At 47.5% G+C, this 21211-nt stretch overlaps 1 protein-coding gene across 2 annotated transcripts in view; it reads left to right on the top strand.

Annotated features, from left to right (window-relative positions):
* The window catches only part of EPG5 (ectopic P-granules 5 autophagy tethering factor), an 88278-nt gene that overhangs the window by 49235 nt on the left and 17832 nt on the right, over positions 1-21211 (top strand). For both annotated transcript variants that reach the window (XM_084832846.1, XM_084832847.1), the window contains 14 exons: positions 19-246; positions 1959-2082; positions 2390-2534; positions 3477-3648; positions 4003-4165; positions 5001-5143; positions 5779-5935; positions 7909-8109; positions 10095-10308; positions 12523-12680; positions 15904-16111; positions 17572-17647; positions 18545-18648; positions 20787-20962. In XM_084832846.1, the coding sequence (XP_084688972.1) occupies positions 19-246; positions 1959-2082; positions 2390-2534; positions 3477-3648; positions 4003-4165; positions 5001-5143; positions 5779-5935; positions 7909-8109; positions 10095-10308; positions 12523-12680; positions 15904-16111; positions 17572-17647; positions 18545-18648; positions 20787-20962 (2269 nt within the window). The remainder of the gene's footprint in view (positions 1-18; positions 247-1958; positions 2083-2389; positions 2535-3476; positions 3649-4002; positions 4166-5000; positions 5144-5778; positions 5936-7908; positions 8110-10094; positions 10309-12522; positions 12681-15903; positions 16112-17571; positions 17648-18544; positions 18649-20786; positions 20963-21211) is intronic.

Below are 21211 nucleotides of genomic sequence, written 5' to 3'. Positions count from 1 at the left end.
AAGGATTCTTCTTTTAAGGCTACCTGTAGACGGCTGCATCGGGAAAAGATTTTTCCAAAGTCCTGCTCAGCTTAGCCTCTTAAGCGACCTGAAACAGCGCCTAATCGAGGTAGCAGATTTCCACCACTTGGCCAGCAAAGCGCTCCGGCTGGAGAGCCCGGCAGCTGGCAGCGAAAGCTTAGTGGGGAAAGGTTCCGGCAAGCCCGACCACCTGACGTCCCCTGAACTTCACAAGGAGCTCGTCAGGTAATTGGTTTCCCTGAAGCTTTTGCAAGGAAGGCCTTGTCCTTAAGCCCAATCCTGGATGCTGTTTCTCCCAGCCTCTGCAAACGCGGCTTGCCGAAGCTGGTGGAGAGTCTCTGTGGGCGTCTTGCTGTGGTGCGCGTTCTTTCTGCTTGTGCTGATCCGTGAGCGGTCCTGCATTTGGAATAAGGGGCTGGGCTGTGGACTCTTCCTTGAACTGCCTGATGCTGCAGCTGCCCTTGTTACAAGCAATATCAGGGCTGGCAGCAGGCTGGCTGGCTGGCTGGCAGTGTGGGCAGCCGGGAAGCCAGTTGGCCTGGCAGCTTGGTTGGCAAAGCACTTCAGGTTGGATGAGGCCAAGCTTCAAGTGAGGCTTCAGGAGGCTCTAGGGCAGGAGTGCAGAACCTCGTTCAAATTCCGTTTTGGGAGCATTTGCAGGGGTGCATTCCAGTGGTGGGCGGGGCCAAAGGCAACAGGGTCGGAGGCCAGAAACACCAGCACATTTTAGCCTAAAGGTCTGACTGCCAGTAACTAAGGCTTAGGAGAGGCATTTCAGCCTTTTGATATGGGGGGGAAAACCTGCACAAAAGCTGGGAAACCACCAAGTAATTGTTGGTCAGGGAAAAGGGTGGGGCAAGGGGAAGGAGAGTGGCCCTCGGGGGATCCCTGGAAGGACAGATTTGGCCCATGGGCCTAAGGTTCAAGCCTTATGTGTTGCAAAGGATTTTGGGAAATATTCTGGGGTGTACCATTCAGGCAGCTGCTGGTCAGGTCTGTAGGGGCCTCGCTGCTGCTCGGAGTGGATATGGGAATACCTCCTGGGGCACTCCCCTCCGTGGGCAGATTGGCAGTGGCAGGCAAGCTGTCATCTGGGAAAGCCCATCCATCCTTGGTGATGTGCTTATTGAGGATCCCCTGAGAAGCTTCTGAGATGCTCCAGGCTTCCTGGGAACACTGCTCGAAGGCCGCGTCTTTGCATGTCATAAGAACATAAGAAGAACCCTGCTGGATCAGACCAAGGGTCCATCTAGTCCAGCATTCTGTTCACACAGTGGCCAAGCAGCTGTTGACCAGGAACTCGATGGCCTTATAGGCCCCTTCCAACCCTGCTATTCCATGATTCTAGGATATGAACATGCGCACAGCAGCACCCTCCCATCCATGTTCCCCAGCAACTGGTGTACTCATTGCCTCTGGTACTGGGCTGGTCATGACAGCCCACCATGGCTTAATTTGCCCCTGCAGGCCATTGCGTTGTTCCGTGGTGGCCCACAGCTGCCCAGCTTGCCGTGGCTTGTCATGCTGTGCAAACTCAGGTGGCAGGGGTTGTTTGTGGGTTAGACAGCCCTCAAATAACTCTAAAACAAGCCATGGGTTCTTTGATAGTTGTCTAACCGCCAAACAACTGCTGCTCGGGTTTGCACAAGACGGCATGCCGGGCGGGTGCCATGCAAAAACGGCACCTGCAAGCACCCAGTATGATGCAACAGCCCCCTGGGTCAGTTAAGACACAGTGGACTGTTGCATCACGCAAATCCGGGCGATGCATGGAATTGCGTCCCAGGCAGGTTGTTTTGCACCTTAAGAGGAATTGTGATTTAACTTTTTTTTTCCCTGCTGTTGTTGCATGATATACTGTGGATGGATGTCGGTGTACTTAAAGGAAAACCATTTATGCTCATGCTGTAGACTGTGTGTTACTCTTACGCTTTTAGGCTCTTCAACATGTACGTTCTATGGCTGGAAGAAGAGAGCTTTCAGAAGGGGAACACATATATTCCTTCCTTACCGAAGCAATACGATGCCCACAGGCTGGCCAGAATCATGCAGAACCAGCAGGTAAAAAGGATGGACCTATCAGTCCACAGTCCTCGACCTGACAACAACCCCCCCCCGCCTCCACCCCACCCAGTGCATTAGAGGCCCATCTGAAACATAACAGTGTAAGGTCATTTCCTGCTCCTTTGCCAATGCTCAAACCTGGGGGTGTTCCCAATATGGTGCCTTCCAGATGTGTTGGACTACAGCTCCCATCATCCCAGTCCCTTCAATATCCGGGCAGTAGATTAAACAACTGCATCGGACACAGAGCATTACCTTCCCTTGGCTTACCTGTGCTTCCCCCCGCCCCCTTGTCATGCCACAGGATTTGTGGATAGAATTCGTCAATGTTGAACGCATTCAGCATGAATTCCAGGAAGCGCTGGACTTTTGGTTTCAAGCCAGGGTAGAATCACATGCGGCCTTGAGTACTTTGTCGGCGCAGACAGACTTCACTGACCCTTTGCTGGGTAAGTGACACATACAGTGTTGAAAAGAAAAGAAACAAAAAGAAGAGGCGGTGTTGATTCCTGCATTTACAGCAGCCTTCCCCAAACGGGTGCCCTCCAGATTTGTTGGACTGCCAACTCCCATAATTCCTACCCAGCATGGCCAATGGCTGCTTTAAAGGGATATAAGGGTGCCTGTAGTAGCTGCCAGAACCACTAGCTGGTACTCCAGGTTAAAAACAGAAGCTGAGTGCTGCTGGGGGTCAGGTGAGTAAGTGAGTAGGGGGGCAGGGCTGTTGGAAGGGTGCTCTCTGTGGGTACCTGTAGTTGCTGTTGGTACCAGTAGCTCCTACAGTCCATTGGACACTTCTTTGCTTATGAGCTCCTGTATGAACTAGGGTGAAGGGAATGCTTTCTCCTTCTTTGTCTTTAGAGGAGAGGTCTGTAGGGCCCCATTCACATCCTCTTGCGTCAACTGGGAGTACGTCTGTAACTTTCCATACCCATGGAAATTATCTGTAAAGAAAAGCCCACACATACCCTGTAGATTGCCACTGTAATCTGTAATATTTCAAAATGGCAAGGGGGCGGGCGGTAGGAACATAGGAACATCAGAAGCTGCCTTATACTGAGTCAGACCATGGGTCCATCTAGCCCAGTGTTGTCGACACTGACTGAGAGCAGCAGCTCTCGGAGGTTTCAGGCAGGATTTTTCCTTGCCCTACCTGGAGAAGCTGGGGATCAAACCTGGGACCTTCTGCCTGCAAAGCAGATGCTCCATCACACTGAGCTATGGCCCCTCCCAGAGGCATCAGCACATTCAGCGGACATTCTAGGAACATGGGAGGGGTGGGGGTTTTTTAGGTGCTAAACCATTTCCTGGAGCAGATGTTTGATGGGCCAGTGTTGATTGTCCAGAGAGCAGGAGCTGGTGGTGAATGCTTTGTGTCTCTTCTCTTTCAGCCAAAGAAAGAATTACCAGCCGCTTAAAGAAGTACGAGGCCCCCCACCCTTCTCTTCCCCTTCAGCACATGAAAGCGCCCGTGCCTGTTATTTCTCCTGCTAGTTTGGTAAATCAAAGTGAAGCCAAAGAACTGATCCGCACCAGTCTCATGGTCCTGCAGCACCACGCCAAGTGAGAGATGGGTGTTTTTGTAGTTGTGCTTGGACTCTTCCTCCCTTGTGCCCCATGTTGGGTGAGGTCACTGCCCCCTTAAGTATAACCCACCCTCCAGACTCTCTCCTCCCTCTCTTCCTTTGGACTAGGAGAAACCCTGTTGCAATCCTGTGTTTAGAGCCAGAGTGCTGTATGTAGCCTTGTTAAATAAGCCTGGCATGTTTATCTCCCCCCGCCCTCGTCCCTCCCTGCTCCCTTTCCTACGTGCACCATCCATGGCTGAAAAAATCTGAAATGCTAGTAGCCGAAACGCTTTGAGGAGACTGCAAGTTGGAGCTTTTGGGTAAATGCAGGGGTTGTTCCTTTTTTCAGATCTGCAGCGCTCCGAGAGTCCCAGCATGTGGCTTTCAACAGCGAGATACTGGACACGCTGCCAAAACTTTATACCAATAGAGAAGAGCAAATTACCATTCAGCTGGAGTGTCGTGGCAGCTCCGGTAAAAGTTGCCAGGGAGCAGCTCTTGTAACGATCCAGGTTGGAACAGAAGCCCCACCCTCCTACTGTTTCGAAGGCCTCATCCAGCCTCCCTCTAGTTTCTGCAGGCTGCGGGGAGGGCTGTAGCCTAGTGGTAGAGCTTTGCATGCAAGAAGTCCCAGGTTCAGTCCCTGCTGTCTCCAGTTAAAAGGAGCGGGGGGTAGCACATGATGGGGGAAACCCTTCCCTGCCAACAGCCCTGGACAGTTGTTGCCAGTCAAAGTAGATTGGAGTAAGCTACCTGGCGCCCATGGGCATAAATGCACCCCTGGACACCTTGGCACCTGCCAAGATGCCCTATCCCTCCCCACATCTTAAAAAAATGATAACAGATTTTGTTACTGGCAGCTGGGATGGTTGTGAAGTAGATTTCTGTGTGCTTTGAAAACTGTGGGTTCAAAAGAGTTGTTCAGCATGTGGAGGCTTGGATTCCACCTCTGCCTTCCACTCAGTCTTTTGGGCAGGTTCCTTGTCCTTTGCCATGTGTACCATGGGAGCCATTTTGTGGTGGTGCCCAGGACAGTTTCTCATATTGCCAAATGTGCCCACAGCCAAAAGGTTGCCTACTCCTGGAGTAGACAGTGCTGCAATAGATGGACCAAAGATCAGATTTGGTATAAAGCCACTTCCTATTTTTCTTTGTTTTTTGCTTCCCTATAACCACGAGGACTAGACACTTGCTCTTTTTTTTTTTTAAGGGAAATTCAAATCCTCAAAACTCCAGGGCTGATTCTGTGTTGTTTGATTCACATTTTGGGTCTCTGTGATCAAAAATAGGTACAGGTAGCTCAAATTATGCATGGGCTCTGCTATAACTAGTTATCTCCTTTTTAAGTTTGAAGGAAAGCACAAGAATGACACCATTGGTCAACAGCTTCACGCTTTGAAGAAAGAAGTGAAACATCTACAAGCAGAAGCCACTAAGCCTCCTCCTCTGAGTGTCGTAGAAGCTGCAGTTCACATGGAAAACTTTATCACGTAAGTTGCTTGTTGCGTTGCCTCTGAGTGTGCTGACTAGTCTGTTTGTCTGTTATTCTGGTGTTGAATTGGTTTTAATGTTTTTATTAATGTTTTATATAAATAGTTTAGCAATTATTATGTAGTTTAATTGTAATTTAATGTATATCATGCATTTTAATTCATTTAATTTTCTTGTAAACTGCTTAGAGATATTTTTAAAGATGGTCAGCAGTACATAAATCTATTAAAGAAAAAAAAAAGTCTGCACCAGCCTTATAAATACACCCACAAAAGTTACTATCTGCATGTTTTTTTAAAACTACCTGGCTGAGAGGGTAGTATCCTGAGTTTCTGTGATGGCCAGGGAGAAGGGGACTCCCCTTCCTCCCTGGCTAGCCTGGAAACCAAGAGGGCTGGCAGAGGAAAGACAGAGCAGTCCAACCATCCTCTGCCAGGCCCAGTCACTTGCCTGCCTGGAATTCCATGTCGCCTATGGCAAGCAGGTGAGTTGTGAAATACAAGGCTGCCCTATATGGCTCTTGAATGCTACTTCAGTGAACAAGTGATGCCAATGTTCATCTTGTTTAAAAATTCATTGTGATGACTTGCATCCTTTGCTTAAATGTTTTTAAATGTCTTTTTTTAACTTACAGAGCTTTAATAAATATCTATAAGCTTCAGTCTGTGCCCAGGATTCACAGAGTTGGGATCAATCTGTTCTTTGCAGTGGTGGAATTTGTGTGTGACGAAACGCAGCGCCACCCGCCTACCAGGCAATTCTTCACCTCCTGTGTTGAAATCCTTGGCCAGGTGAGCTGCTCCGGGATGGAATCCCTTTGCTGTTGTCAGTTTTAATTTGCCATTGCATTTTTAGCCCTGACTTCCAGTTCCACTAAGAAGTCTTAAAAATATATATATCTAAAATTCAGTCCAGCAATAGAGGATTCCACCCAACTCCTAGGTTCTTGGTGATACCCGTGCGATCTTAGCAAGTAATAAGCGACACTCATAAAACCTCAACGGCAGTACAGAAATCACTCTCCCTTGCCTTACTTTATTGCTCCTTATCCCTGACCATGCAGAGTGTGAAGTTGAATGCGAACATCTTTCTTTGCCTTCGGAAGATGCTCAGGCTCTGGCGAGTCTCCAGGGGAGGGCAACTCCGCAGATCAGGGTCAGCCACTGAGAACACTTCTCTGCCCCGCTGTGTGGTCCTGGCTTGGCGCATGCATGCGAATGCGTGTGGCAGTAGGGGCCTTGTTTTCATCTTTAGTTCATCACTTTGGAGGGTAGTGATTAGATACTGGCTTCTGATGAAATGACTGTAACTTGTCCTCAGCTCTTGGAAGACGGGGCAGGCAACAAAAGAGAGCGAGCGAGAGCAAAACCAGCACGCTGATGTAGTGAGATGGATTCTCTGTTACCTGGGACCTCCTTGTGCCTTTTAGTGAAACCTCTACTGGAACCATCTCATGGCTACCTGAGCATTGGACAAGGGCTGGCAAAGAAGGGCCTGGGCCATCCTTGCCCCCAACCCCCATGCTTCTTGGGGCATTACAAGGCTAAAGCCATGTAGGCCTTTGAAGATTAAAGCCAGTTTCATGTACACTTCCCCCAAATCTTTAAAGACTTAAATGGTTTTAGGACCTGAGAAGAGCTGGGGTGTTAATAATTTCATTGAAAACAAGACTGTGAAAAGTGGTCCAGGGCAGTGAAATTGACCTCCATCTTTCCATTGAAAATGGACCCTGTTGTGTGCCTTTGGATCCCTTTTGGTTGAAAGTAAGCCATAAAGTGGCCCTCATCCCTGTGAAGAGCAGACCCTCCTGCAGCTTCTGCACAATTCTTTAGCTCTTTCAATACATGGTGGATCCTTTCCAGTGACCTTCTTGACCCCCAGGTTAGGCATCATCTGGCCCCGAACTCCTAAACGAGGGGTGGGGAACGTGTGGCCCTCCAGATGTTGGTGGTATGCAACTCCCAGCAGCCCTAGCCAGCATAGCCAACGATCAGGATGATGGGAGTTGTAGTCCAACAATATCTGGAGGGCCAGCTATTCCCAATCCCTGTCCGAAACGAAGAGGGTGCCACAATCTATTTGGGGCCTGATCCATTCAGCCCCGCAAGAAGTCTTGCAGAGAATGTTTAGCCCCAGATCAATGGACTGTTTCCTATATCAGGGGTAGGCAACATAGTGCCCATGGGCACCAATGCACCCCCGGTCACCTTTCTTGGTGCTCGCCAAGGTGCCTTCCACCTCCCTTAAAAAAACAAAAAACAAAACTTGTTTTCTGACCAGCAGCTGCAATTGCTGTGAAATAGGTTTCTGCTGGTGCTGAAAACTGGGTTCAAAGGAGTTGCTCAGTGCACTGGGGAGACCCCACTTCTGCCTTTTACTCAGTCTTTTGGCCAGGTTCCTTGTCCTTTGCCATGCCTCCCATTGCAGCCATTTTGTGATGGTACCCAGGACAGTTTCTCCAATTGCCAAATGTGCCCTCAGCCCAAAAAGGTTGCCAACCTCTGAGCTATATCAGTCCACAGAGGGCAAGTACCATCCGGGCCAGTGAATGAGACAGTCACGTCATGCTGGGTTCTGTCTAAGGGCCTCGTGTAAAGTCGCCCTCAGCCGTCGCTTACGTGTGATCACATCCGTTGTGGGGGAATTGAAGCCTGATGCTCAACGGGCCAAATGCAGACGAGTTTTCCGCCAGGAATTGCGGCATAGGGGCCACGCAAGGCTGTGCGCATGTTGAACGAGCCCCTGTATCCAAATCTCTTTCCAGGTGTTCATTGCAGGGACCCAATCTGAGTGTAGGCCAGTGCTGCAGACCATTCTGAAGAATCGGCGGCTCTGCAACCTCCTGTCACCTTACTTCACCCCTGCCGCCTCCCCGGCAGAATTTGTCAGCTTGTACGAGAAGGTTGTGTCTTTCCTTGGCGGCGGCGGCGACAACAGCGATGTCATTTTCATGCTGCTCACAAAGGCAAGAGGCTCTCAGATGCTCCCTTTATGACCTGACAGTTGCTCCTGCCTGGGTTTCTCTTTTTTGAAGTGAGTTCCTAGGTGTGGAAGGCCTGCAGCCCAATTTGAGCTGAGTGAGACGATCAGCACCCCCCCCCCAACACACACACACATGATGCATCCCTTTAACTTGCAGGTGGGACACTGAACGTGCAAACGCTCGCCAACATTAAAAACAACAACAACCAACAACGTGATGCACATTGGGGCAAAAAATCCCAACTTCAGGTATAGCCTGATGGGATCTGAGCTAGCAGTGACCGACCAAGGAAGAGATCTTGGGGTTGTGGTGGACAGCTAGATGAAGATGTCAACCCAATGTGCGGTCACTGCAACAAAAGGCAAACTGCATGATAGGCATAATTGGAAAAGGGATTGAGAATAAAACTGCCAATATTGTACTGCCCCTATACAAATCTATGGTGCGGCCACACTTGGAATCCTGTGTCCAGTTCTGGTCACCACACCTAAAAAAAGATATTGTAGAGCTGGAAAAAGTGCAGAAAAGGGCAACTGAAGTGATCGAGGGGCTGGAGCATCTCCCCCTATGTGAGAAGGTTACAACAGCTGGGATTGTTTAGCTTGGAAAAAAGGAGGTTGAGGGAGACATGATAGAGGTGTATGCATGGTGTGGAGAATGGATAGGGAGACATTTTTCTCCCTCTCTCAAAATACTAGAACCTAATGGGGTCATCCCATGAAGCTGAGTTGTGGGAGATTCAGGATAGACAAAAGGAAGGACTCCTTCACACAGCGCATAGTTAAACTATGGAATTTGTTACCACAACATGTAGTGATGGCCATCAATTTGGATGGATCTAAAAGGGGGTTAGACAGATTCCTGGAGGAGAAGGCTCTCAATGGCTACTAGTCTTGATGGCTATGTGCTACCTCCAGTACCAGAGGCAGTGAACCTATGTGCACCAGTTGCTGGGGAACACGGACAGGAGGGTGCTGTTGCACTCATGTCCTGCTTGTGGGCTTCCCATGGGCAGCTGCTTGGCCACTGTGTGAAGAGAATGCTGGACTAGGTGGACCCTTGGGCTGATCCAGCAGGGCTCTTCTTATGTGGTGCATGTAAAAAGCTAATCTGTCAGGGGAAAAGTTCTAGCCTGAGGTGTTGAATCTCTTTCAGCCTGAGGGCCGAATTTGATTTCAGAGAAGATCTAAGGACACATTTCAGTGGTGGGCAGAGCCAAAATACAAAAAAATACCAGCGTGTTTTAGCGTAAAGCTCTTGCTCCCAGCCACTAGGACTTAGGAGAGGCATTTTGACCTTTTATAATGTGGGGAAAACATGCCAAAGTTGGGAAACCACCAAATGATTAGGGGAAAAGGGGTGGGGCCAGGGGAACAGGTATGGCCATTTGGGGTATCCCGGAGGGCTGGATTTGGCTCACAGGCCTCAGGTTCTGAGCCCCTGTTCTAGCCTGACCATCTTCAGGCCAGCGTCAAAGTTACATTCCCAAGCTCTTAATCAGTGCTGAGAGATCCAGAAGGGGATGCCTGCCTGCCTCATTCCTCCTCCCTAGTGCGTTGTGAGCTTCTGTTTCACATCTCTAGTCAGTGTTAATTATGGTTAACATCAAACCAGGGTTTGAAGCTGTTTTGTATTAACTGTGGTGACTACTGAGGAAGGGGGCGGGGGTTGCGCAGGAGGGAGGAGAAGGGAGTGCACCTGCAAGGCCACCCAGTCTACTCGCAGCTCTTATCAGGAGCGGGAAATCTGCACTGGCCCTCTCTGATATCTTCATTTTGAATGTGCAGGGAGGTGGCAGTTCGTTGGTTTGTTTAATTCTATTTACTGCATTTCTTTACCACCCAAAGCTATTTATTTGGTCAGAACGTCCTTCCTTTCTGATTGGTTTTGTCAGCCCTTCTTCCCCCGTGAGTCTCAGGTTCTCCCGGATCCCTTTGGGTAACTTGTTGTTCTTCCTCCCCTTCTAGTTTGACCTCCTGCAATGGTTGCACAGCACCAAGCCCCCACTGTCTGAGCGCACCAGACTTCTGGAGTCCATCCATTTGGCTCTCAAGGCCTGTGGCTTTGAACCCGAGGAAGATGTCATGATGCCCTTTTCTATCTTCTGCAAGCACTGGACTTGTCTTCTCTGTTACCAGTTCCCTGACCACTACAGTGACTTCCTGAGGCTGCTTGTGCAAAGTACGTACCACCTGGTGGGCACCATCTTAGATCTTTCTGGTGGGTCCTCTGCAAGTAAGAACATAAGAAGATCCCTTCTGGATCAGACCGAAGCCCTGTTTTTCCAACATCCTGTTCCCCAACAGTGGCCAACCAGATGTCTATGGGAAGCCCGGAAGCAGGACGTGAGAGCAATATCCATTTTCCTCTGTTGTTCCTAGGCACATTGCCTCTGATTCTGCAGGGAGCACATAGCCATCATGAGATGGACGACTGTCTGTTTGGCTTTTTATAATGTTCATGTTATTTTAAGCATAACTTTGTTCTGTCCTGTTTTCACATCACTTTGCGAATGTTTTTATAACGTCTACATGAAAATTTGTATGCATTTTTAACATGATTTCTCCCTGAGGTTTGTATGCAATTTCCCCCAACGTACGCACTTTCCCCCTAGCGCACATATTTTTTCACTGGAAAACTGCATCGCAAAATTCAGAGGGGTGCAAAAGCCAAAGGATCATTGTGTTCTGGTCCGAGCCTTCTCCAACCTGGTTCTCTCCAGGTGTTTTGGATGACAACTTCCAGCATTTCTAACCAATGCCCAAGTCCGAAACCTCTGGAGGACACCAGCTTGTGGAAGGCGGCTGTATTGCTTCAGGAAGTGCAAATTAGGTTAGTTTGTATTAAAATATGAATCAGATGAATTTCTCCCCTGTCCCTAATGGCCACTAGCAGAGAACTACAGATATTGAGTGGTCTAAAAATGTAAGAAAGAAAATAAACCATTAGTAGCTGCTGATATCCTCCATGAATTTGTCTAAACCCCATTTAAAGCTAAGTTGTTGGCCATCACCACTGCTTCTGGCAGCGAATTCCATAGTTTAACTATGAGTAGTTTGAAGAACTACTTCTGTTTGTCTGTCCTGGATCTCAAAACATTCAGCTTCACTGGATGACCCAGGGTTCTGGAATTATGGGAAAATATTCTCCCCATCCTTTTTCTCCACACAATTTTATCTACTTCTGTTTAGTCCCCCCCCCCCCGCCCCCTTACACATCTTTTTTCCTAAGCTAAAAAGCCCCAGCTGTTGTAACTTTTCCTTACAGGGGAGTTGGTCCAGCCCTTTTCTACACCTTTTCCAGCTCTGCAATGTCTGTTCTGAGGTGCAGTGATCACAGCTGTATACAGTATTCCTGTGGTTGCACCATAGATATGTATAAAGCAGGGGTGGGCAACTTGTGGTCCTCCAGAAGTTTCTGGACTGTAATTCCCATCATCCATCACCATTGGCTATGCTGGTGAGGGCATTATGATGTTGGCATATATGATACAAAGGCATTACAATATTGGCAGTTTTGTTTTTCTAATGATCCCTAGCTATTATTAGGATCATTAGGAAATGATAGTGCTTCTGTTGCTATTTGATTCCCCACCCCTTCCTTTCCCCCACCTGCTTCCTTAAGGGAGATTTATATTTCTGGTGCTTTTGCTTGCTGTTTTCTCCTAGAAACAGAAGCTGCTTTCTAATATACTCTGCAGTAAAACATTTAATATTCTGCACTAAGGAAAAGCTGGATTTTGTGGCCTGTATAAATTATGCAAATCAAAGAGACACTGTGGAACTTTTCTTACTTTGCATAACTTATTCTGCAACTTTCACACTTCAACAGATTGTTTTTCTGCTTATCCTAGTCATGGGGAGTAGAAAGAGCCAGCCATGGCACTGAAACTCTCAACCAGTGACCATCATCTTCACCTTCCCCTCTGGCTTCTGAGACTTTAGCATGCATGTTGCCTACACATTTCCAAGCATCTTCATAAGGGCTAGAAACTTGCTTTAAAAATTGCATTGGTTTATACCAGGAGTGGGGAACCTGTGGCCCTCCAGATGTTGTTGGACTACAAATCCCAATAGCCTCAACCAGCATGGCCAGTGGGCAGGAAAGATAGGTGTTGTAGTCTGACACTTCGAAGTCGACAGATCGTGTCGTCCCCCCCCCCAGGTTAAAGTACCTAATGTTAAGCTGTAATTAAAACTTTCTCCAAATCTGGTGCCTCCCAGATGTGTATAATTATGCCACCCATCATTCACAGCCACTATGCTGGGTGGGGATGATGGGATTTGTAGTCCAGCACATCTTGGGGGGTGCTAGGTTGCATAAGCCTGCTGTAGTTTAATTTTGATGGGTAGGATGTGATACTGAATGATCCCCTCCCTGGGCTTGACTCCTCAGGCTCCTCAGATCAACTTCTGAGTCCGGACTGTTGGAAGATATCCCTTAAGACCTTGGGCTGCACCTCCACAGCAGCTAAAAGTGATGCTGGGAAGGAGGAGACCAGTGAGGGCATCACCTGGAAAACTCCGGCAGAATCGTTTCTGTCAGCAGAACAGGTGGGTGACCGGCATGTGCTGTAGCACTGTGATGTCTCCGGGAGCGATCTTTAGGCTGCGTCATGGACGCTGATCTTGCACAGACTACCTTGAGCATATTGACTTGATCCGGCCTCTGAACCACGTTTGCCATCTGTGGAGTGGCACAGTATGGGTCATGTCCATGGAATTGGTCCTCAAGAGGTGCTAAGGGAGGAAATCCAGACAGGTCTTGGACTACTGCTAATGGTGGTGGCATTCCAGGAAGCAGCAGTGGCTGAGTGTCTAAAGCACAGGTGTGGCATTTCTATGGCCAAATGGGGATCCTCCTGTTTAAAGAGATCTGTGGGTGGCAGGGCTGGGAAAGACCCTGTCCAGTCAAGGCAAACGTTACTTAGCTACATTGATCACAAGACAGCTCCTTCATTTCCTACAGTGAGGTCTTTGTAATGTATCATCTGTGACAGCGGCAGGCAGAACGTGTAGACTGAGATGTATTGGTACATCTCTGGGTGATTTGCAGTAGATTGGCAAAACTTTCTGACTCCCAGTGGTTAAAAATAATAATAGCAAGTCAAACTGCACGTTTTCTAAAGAAAAACAATTATATTCGTATTTATTTATTTGTGATATTTATATACCACTAAATATAATAAAATCTCTAAGCAGTTCATATACAAATAGTAAAATCACATTTCAGATTTAATTTTAAAAACACAACATTAAAAACAATTCTAATTACAGCAAGAGCAATACAAGAAGCAGTAAGATGGAGCAGCATGGTTGAATTAATTGCAAGCCAGGGAAAGCCTGCATGAACAAGTGTGTTTTCAGGCGGTGTTTGAAAGATGCCACCTTTTCTGCCCCCCGAACTGCGCAAGGGAGGGTTTTCCAGAGGGTGGGTGCCACAACAGAGAACTCCCGCTGTCGGGGTTTTGCATGGCGACATTCCGTTCGTTTTGGAATGACCAGCAAGGCCTCCTCTGGCAATCTTAAATGTTCTTACAGATATCTGCCATGCATTAGCGCTGGCTCAGAAATGCTCTCCCACTTTGGCAGGCCCATTTGTCACCTCCCCAGAAGTGTGTGCGGGAGGCGTTTTTGTAGACTTTCATGGGTGGGTGGAATAATTCTCTTTCATCCAGAGCAGAGGTGGTATCCCATGATATCAATGAAGCAAATGAATGGTGCAGCCTTTTTTTCACTGGGAGAAAGGCTTTGCTTCCACTGGCCAGCAGGGCAGACTTCTTTTTTAAAACAACAGCAACCCTAGAATGCCCCTGGGGACATCGCAACATCGCATTTTCCCCTTTGGGCTATTCTCAAATGCAAAACGCCGCTGGGGTACTGCAGTTTCCTGCAGCTCTGCTGCTTCTCGAAGCACTGGTGGCAAATCTTGTTTTTCCCCCAGTAGAAGACGAAGTGCCCCGTGATATTGACAAAGTGCCCCATGATATCCTGATGAGCAAACTAGCTCAAAGTGGGCTAGATGAAACAGCGATCCGGTGGATCCACAGTTGGCTACAGAATCGGACTCAAAGAGTGCTTATCAATGGGGCCTTCTCAAGCTGGGGAGAGGTAATGAGTGGGGTACCGCAGGGTTCAGTCCTGGGCCCAGTGCTCTTCAACATTTTTATGAATGACTTGGAGGAGGAGGTGCAGGGAATGCTGATCAGATGTGCAGATGACACAAAATTGGGCGGGATAGTTAATGCTTTGGAGGACAGAAACACAATTCAAAATGATCTGGATAGACTGGAGCGCCGGGCAGAAAACAACAGAATGACATTTAATAGGGACAAATGCCAAGTTCTGCACCTAGGAAAAAGAAACCAAATGCACAGTTACAAGATGGGGGATACGTGGCTCAACCACACTACAAGTGAGAAGGATCTTGGAATTGTTGTCGATCACAAGCTGAATATGAGCCAACAATGTGATGTAGCTGCAAAAAAGGCCAATACTATTTTGGGTTGCATTAATAGAAGCTTCCAAATCCCGGGAAGTACTAGTTCCCCTCTACTCAGCACTGGTTAGGCCTCATCTGGAGAATTGTGTCCATTTCTGGGCACCACATTTTAAGAAGGATACAGACAAGCTGGAGAGGGTACAGAGGAGGGCAACAAAGATGATCAGGGGATTGGAAACAAAGCCCTATGAGGAGAGACTGAAAGAACTGGGCATGTTTAACCTTGAGAAGGGAAGACTGAGGGGAGATAGGATAGCGCTCTTCAGGTACTTGAAAGGTTGTCACAGAGAGGAAGGCCAGGATCTCTTCTCGATCATCCCAGAGTGCAGGACACGGAATAATGGGTTCAAGTGACAGGAAGCCAGATTCTGGCTGAACATCAGGAAAAACTTCCTGACTGTTAGAGCAATACGACAATGGAACCAATTACCCAGGGAGGTAGTGGGCTGTCCCACACTGGAGGCATTCAAGACGAGGCTGGACAGCCATCTGTCAGGGATGCTCTGACCTGGATTCCTGCATTGAGCAGGGAGTTGGACTCGATGGCCTTGTAGGCCTCTTCCAACCCTACTATTCTCTGATTCTATGATAAGAGAGACTGCAAAATATTCTGCCACCTCATATCTATCGTGGTAAGCCATCCGCCCTCATGAAAAATGCAAGAATTCCCTCGAAAACCCTTGAAAATCACAAAAATCGTTAGAGGCCATCTTGCCTTGCCCCCTGCAAATGCCAGAACAAAATCTGGGTTGAGTACTCAGCCATGAAGCTGACTTGGCTGACTTTGGGTAGGTTGCTATGTTTCAGTGTAACTTACCTCACAGGGTTGTTCTGAGGGCAAAATGGTGTGTGTGTATTTAATGTATACCTCCCTGAGTTCCATGGGCTAAGGATAGAATGAAAATATTATAACTAAGTACATGATAAAAACCACAGCTCAGGGCACTTATTTTAAGAGAGCAGAGTGTCAGGGCCCATGTGAGCCCTAAAATGCAGTGGAGGCTGGTGGCGCCGATGTCAGTGGGGCTGTGAATCCCCTCTGGGTTTCCATCAGAACTCTGAAGGAGCTATTCACCCCTGCTTGGTGGCCTCCAGTTGTGTTGGAAGTGCTGGCTGATGATGATGGGAGTTGCAGTCCAACCCATCCAGAGGGCACCGGATCAGAGAAGGCTGATGCAGCCTATCCCAGAGGAACATCCCTAGTGATGTTGAAAGTGTGCCCCGCTGCAAACACCAAACCTTTGTACATCCAGACCTTTCTCCTCCTCCTTGCAGGTCATGGAGACAATAGACTGGCTTTCAGACTACTTTTTCAAGCTGCGCATGTCTTCACGAGACTTCCAGAGCTTTGGGTTGTTCTCAAAGTGGACTCCCTACATCACCGAAGTGAAATGCTTCATGGAGTATCTCGTCAACCGCCTGGTTGGCTCAGAAGCTGCCAGCTTATCACGAGAGCCAGTAGGCAGCAGCAGGGTTCTGGCAGGTAAGACACAGGAGCTGGGTGCTGGTTGTATGGTTGCCATTTATCAAAACTAGGAGGCTCAAAGAGTTTCCAAGATCCAGAATAGGAGAAAGCTCAGACATAGGAGTCCACCAAAGTGTTGGGTCAAAGTAGAGTCCAACAACATCTGTGTGTTTGTTTAATTTTTTTAGAGCATTTTTACCGTGCTTTTCAGCCAAAAAGGCTCCCAGAATGGCTTCAATAAAAAGAAGACTCTCTGCCCAAAGGTGTACAGTCTAAAAGACATGGCACAAAAGGAAAAAGAGATGAGGAGGGAAGAGGAAAACAGGGAAGCACAGGCACCAGTTCTTGAAGTTACATAGTAGTTATGATAATAACCAGCTGGAATGGAAACAGTTCAGGAGAAGGAGTAGCCAGATGGAGTTGTTCTCTTAGCAGAGCTGATGGAATGGTCCTGCTTCCTATCTCTCTTCCCACCTCTCCTGCTTGACCCAGGACTGTGTTTATTCTGTGCTAAATCTATATATAAAATAGAAAGTATCGTGATTACGTTTCTGTCCCAGTGCTCCTCCGGGCAGCGCAGGGCACCTTACCCAGGGTTCATCAGAAGTCCCCGTCCCGTCCAGGCACTGACTGGATGCAGAGCTGCTTAGCATCAGTACTGCTGCTGTATCATAGCCTTCCCCAGGAGTTGTAGTCCAACACATCTGGAGGGCACCAGGTTGGGGAAGCCTGCTGTATCAGGTGCCTTCAGACCATAGCTCCAGGCACCGAGGTGGTCCAGATTCTGGGCAAAGAAAAGCTGGATCCTGGGACTTGCATAAATCATAGAAAAAATGGAGAGGGACCACCGTAGGTCATTGGTGGAGCACATGCCTTGCATGCAGAAAGTCTGAGGTTCAATCCCTAGCATCTCAAGTTGAGAGGAGCTTCTCCCTTGGATCTCGAAGAGCTGCTGCAAAACAGAGTTGGAGTGTCGGACTTGGCGAACTGATGGTTTGATGTAGTCTAAAGCAACTCCAAATCACAGCACAATCCTATTCATGTCTGCTCAGTTGACTTCAGTGAGGTTAAGTGGGTATAAGGTTAAGTGGGTATAGGTTTGCAGCCTTAAGCATTACGTTTGCTTACTTTGTATACTGTTTTCTGCTCCAGCTAGTTATAGGGAATAGCAAAGAGTCATGTGGGAGTTGAGCCCTGACTCCGAGGCATATTGCTCAGCCTGCTCCTGGGACTGTATTGGCATTTTCCTTTCCCTTTTGAACCACCTTAAGGGATAGAAACTTGCTTTAAAAACAAAAACAGACCCAGTACTGAAAGCTGTGGCTATCAGTAAGCTGAATACAATTTCTGTGCTTGCACAGTACAGTCACTGACAACGCAGCCTTGTGTTCACCTCTTTTGCAGAAAGTGGTTGATGTGTGAATTGGAAAATATCTCATTCTTTTGTTAATGAATTTTTTTCTTTTTCTTCTCCCCAGGACTGCGTTCTTTGCATTTAATCATCACCAAACTCTTTAAGCCTTGGATTGGAGTTTTAGTGAGAGAAGATGCAAGGTAAGCAGGAAGCTGTTTAGTCTATTGCAGAAAATAGATACATTGAAAGAAAGAGCAAACATTGAACTTGTTGTTTGTAAAATGATTTAAAGGGATGACAAGATCTCGGTTTCTGTGATTGCATTCATGGTAATCTGTCACTACCTTATTGATGTGAAAGCATTTTTTTTTTTAAATCTACACTACAGCTGTGTACAAATATTATGTATTTACTTAATAGAGCATTGGATATTTTTCTTTTAGTATTTTCAGGTTGCTTTCATTTTCTTCATTTAATATGATGAAGAAAATCAAGGTTTTTTTTTAAATACAGTAATTTCCAGACTGATTTGTTCCTGAAGGTTCGAATGGTGGTTAATTTAGAAACGCATAATTAAAATACGTGAGCACCTCTTGGTTTCAAATAGTCTGTTGGATAGCTCTCCCCCCCCCCCCCCATCTTCATATGCGTTCATCCTTTTCTACAGTATGCTTACTTGTGTGAAAAATCATGCCTCAGTGCTGGAAGATACTCAGGGTTGGTCAGGCATCTGGTTGAGAAGGGGAGTTACAAAGCTGTGGAACAACCACCAGAAGCACCTTCCTGGCTCCCTCACTGCTTTGGCCTGCAGACACTGCCTCCAAAGGGCTGCTCTTGGCCCATCCAGCCCATCCTGTCTCCCTTAACAGTGTGGCTCTCCAGATTTCTCCTGGTGTTTCCTGAGCTGGGAAGGACCTCTGCCAGAGACCCTGAAGTCCCATCACCAGCCAAAGTAGATAGACCTGTGGTTTGAATCACTATAAGGCAGCTACTTTCCTCTGTTCATATTGGCTGACCTCTAACATTGCACTGAAGTCCGGGAAACTGGTGGAAAAAGCTTCTTGGCTAAAATCTTTTTCTTCTTATTTTTCTTAAAGCAAACAGCCCTGCTACCCGTGGTTGGAGAGTGACACACCTATTGCTTCAAAGATGGTGCAGTTATATGCATACAGCATAGGCATTATACATGAAAGTTTTAAAGGTAGGCAAAAGTCCGTATTCATATATATGGGGGGGTGGGGTGTGTGTGTAAAGCGGCACAACAACAAAGCAACAAGGAGGCCCTGGATCCACTGTGGATGCTGTCAGTCTTAAGGTAAAATGTATGAGAAAGACAGAAAGACCAAGAACAGAGTATTCAAAAAATATACTTTAAGCTAAATGTTTCAGCTTCTGCCCTCATCAGTAGCTGTACAGCACAGCTAGTGATGAGGGTGGAAGCCAAACCGTTTAGCTTGAAGTATAGGTTTTGAATACTCTGTTTGTCTTTCTAACTTTCTCTCATATATCTACCTATATCTGTGTCTATCTATATCTGCTCTGCAGTCCCCTATCTGCCCAAGTCTTTCTGGCTTCCACCGTATTGGCTCGATTTTCTTTTTAAGCTTGTGCTACCCAGGCTCTGGCAGTGGAGGATGGGATCCTGGAGCAGATTGCTCCTCCCACTTGCTCCAACAGGCGGGGCATATGTAAATTAGGTTTAGAAACTTCACCCCTGGCTGTCAGAGAAGTAACCTCCCTCTCCCAGTTTTCAACCTGCCAGATTCTGGAGACCGCTGTCTCAGTCTTCAGCTTTATTTGAAATATTTTGATAATAGATTCGAAATGGATTTTCCAACTCCCCACCTGAGCCTCGATTAGGTAGGTGGGAAGGGAGCTATTGTTACCTCTTCAGCACAAGATGTTCCCCACTACTACTACGTCTGTTGCTTCTGGTTTTAAAATTAAGTGGTGCGCGAAGTGTGGCGTTTCTCCTGAGCCCATTCCATCCTGATGAAAAACCACAGTGGACATAGGATCCAGCACAGATATTGAATGTCAGTGGGCAACTTCTGAAGCTTATGGGGATGCATTGTCCCCCAGGACCCTACTGAGGCCCTCACCTCTGTCCCCAGCTGGTGAATTTTCCACTGAAATTCAGCAGCATGGCAAAAAAAGTGGTTTTGCAGCATGGCAAAAGTTTTTGGAGTGGCACTAAATTCAGCAGGAGCGGTGGATGGGTGGGTTCAGTGGGGGAAGTACAAAAGGCCAGGAGCATGTGGCCCATGGGCCATGTGTTGCCCACCCGTGTTGTACGTTTCCCTTGGAAATGCCCAGCCTCCTTTCTGAGGGGAATGGCTCTCCTTGACAATGGTGCCACGTCTGCTTCTAAGAGGGCTGCCATTTTAAGGCTTCTCCTCCTGGACCATAAGTTCGCAGCTGCCACTAAGACACGGGAGCAGACAGAGTAGAGCGCTGACACCCAAGAAATGGCCTAGAACTGACCTGGGTCATGGGAATGTCTTCTCTTTCCCTCCCCCGCGGATTCTGGCTTGCCATGAAGGTCTCTGGAAAGACCTGAAGGCACCGGAATGTGAGAACAAGCTGGAGCGCCTTCCGGAAGGGCAGTTTGTGCCCCAACTTGATAAAGTTTAAAACTGAGGAAAAAAGAGGAAAAAGGTGGTGGGGAGAGCAGTCGATAGTTGGTGACCTGGACAACGAAAGTTCTAAGCGAAGTGGTCGTGGTGACCCACAGAATCTCTGCAAGGCAGATTAGGCCTGCAGGCCAGGGCTTCTGCACCCCTGGGTTAGTGGCTGCTGACGTCACAGTAGCACTGATGGTTCCTCAAAGAAGTGATACTCCCCTGCGAGGTTCCTTAGGGGACAGGGCACTTGGGGAAAGGGACACATTACTGGGTGAAAGATCACTGGTTCCCCAAACAATCTGTTACTTTCCTTTCCCTCTCAAGTTTCTGCCAATACTTCTGCCTGTCTGCATGGGTGAAACCGATTCTGGAATCGGAGTTGGGAGTGCTTGCTCAGGTTCTTGCGGACTTCTGGGACGACTTCTCCTTGGTCTACTACTGGGTCTTCTTCTTCTTCTTCTTCTTCTTCTTCTTCTTCTTCTGCGTCGTCTTCTTCTTCTTCTTCTTCTTCTTCTTCTTCTTCTTCTTCTTCTTACTATTACTACTACTACTACTACTAGAGATAAGGGAGAGAGACACTTGATATATCCAGGGGCTCTTAATATGCTTGCCGATTTTTCAGCCCTCGTTGTGGTCCCGACTGGCCTTAATTTAGGAAATCTTTCCCCATGGCTGTCTTTCACTCTTCTCATCTGCTCTTTTCCTTTTCCTTTAGATAAGCTGTTGCCGGGCCACCATGGGGCCCTGTGGCTACATCTGACACACTACTGTGAGTCATGCACAGCCCCCAAAATGCCAGAGCACGTTCTTTATACGTTGCATACGGAATTTCATCGCCTTCCCTGGAAGGAAATGCACCCAGACCGGCACCTTATGGAAGAATTCTTTAAAGTAAGAGCTGAATGCTTGTAAAGCATGATTTATTTATTTGTTTCTCAAATTTATTAGTTGCACTATAGCTAGAACCCCACATCCAATAAAAGCATAAATGAAACCCCTAATCCCCATTAACAGCCAACAGCCCTTTAAAACGGTCACAAGCACCAATCAGTTAAAAGCGGTAGAGGCTAAAAGGAGCATCAGGAAATAAGTGTTAAAAATATAAAGATAGAACTACGCAGAAAATATAGGGGATTAAAA

The sequence above is a fragment of the Heloderma suspectum genome, chromosome 2, assembly GCF_057233095.1.
Source record: "Heloderma suspectum isolate Gila_16-S chromosome 2, 16-S_ref, whole genome shotgun sequence".
In the NCBI taxonomy this organism is placed as follows: Eukaryota; Metazoa; Chordata; class Lepidosauria; order Squamata; family Helodermatidae; genus Heloderma; species Heloderma suspectum.
Note: the sequence above shows the minus strand (reverse complement) of the source record. Positions and strands in the feature narration are given on the sequence as shown.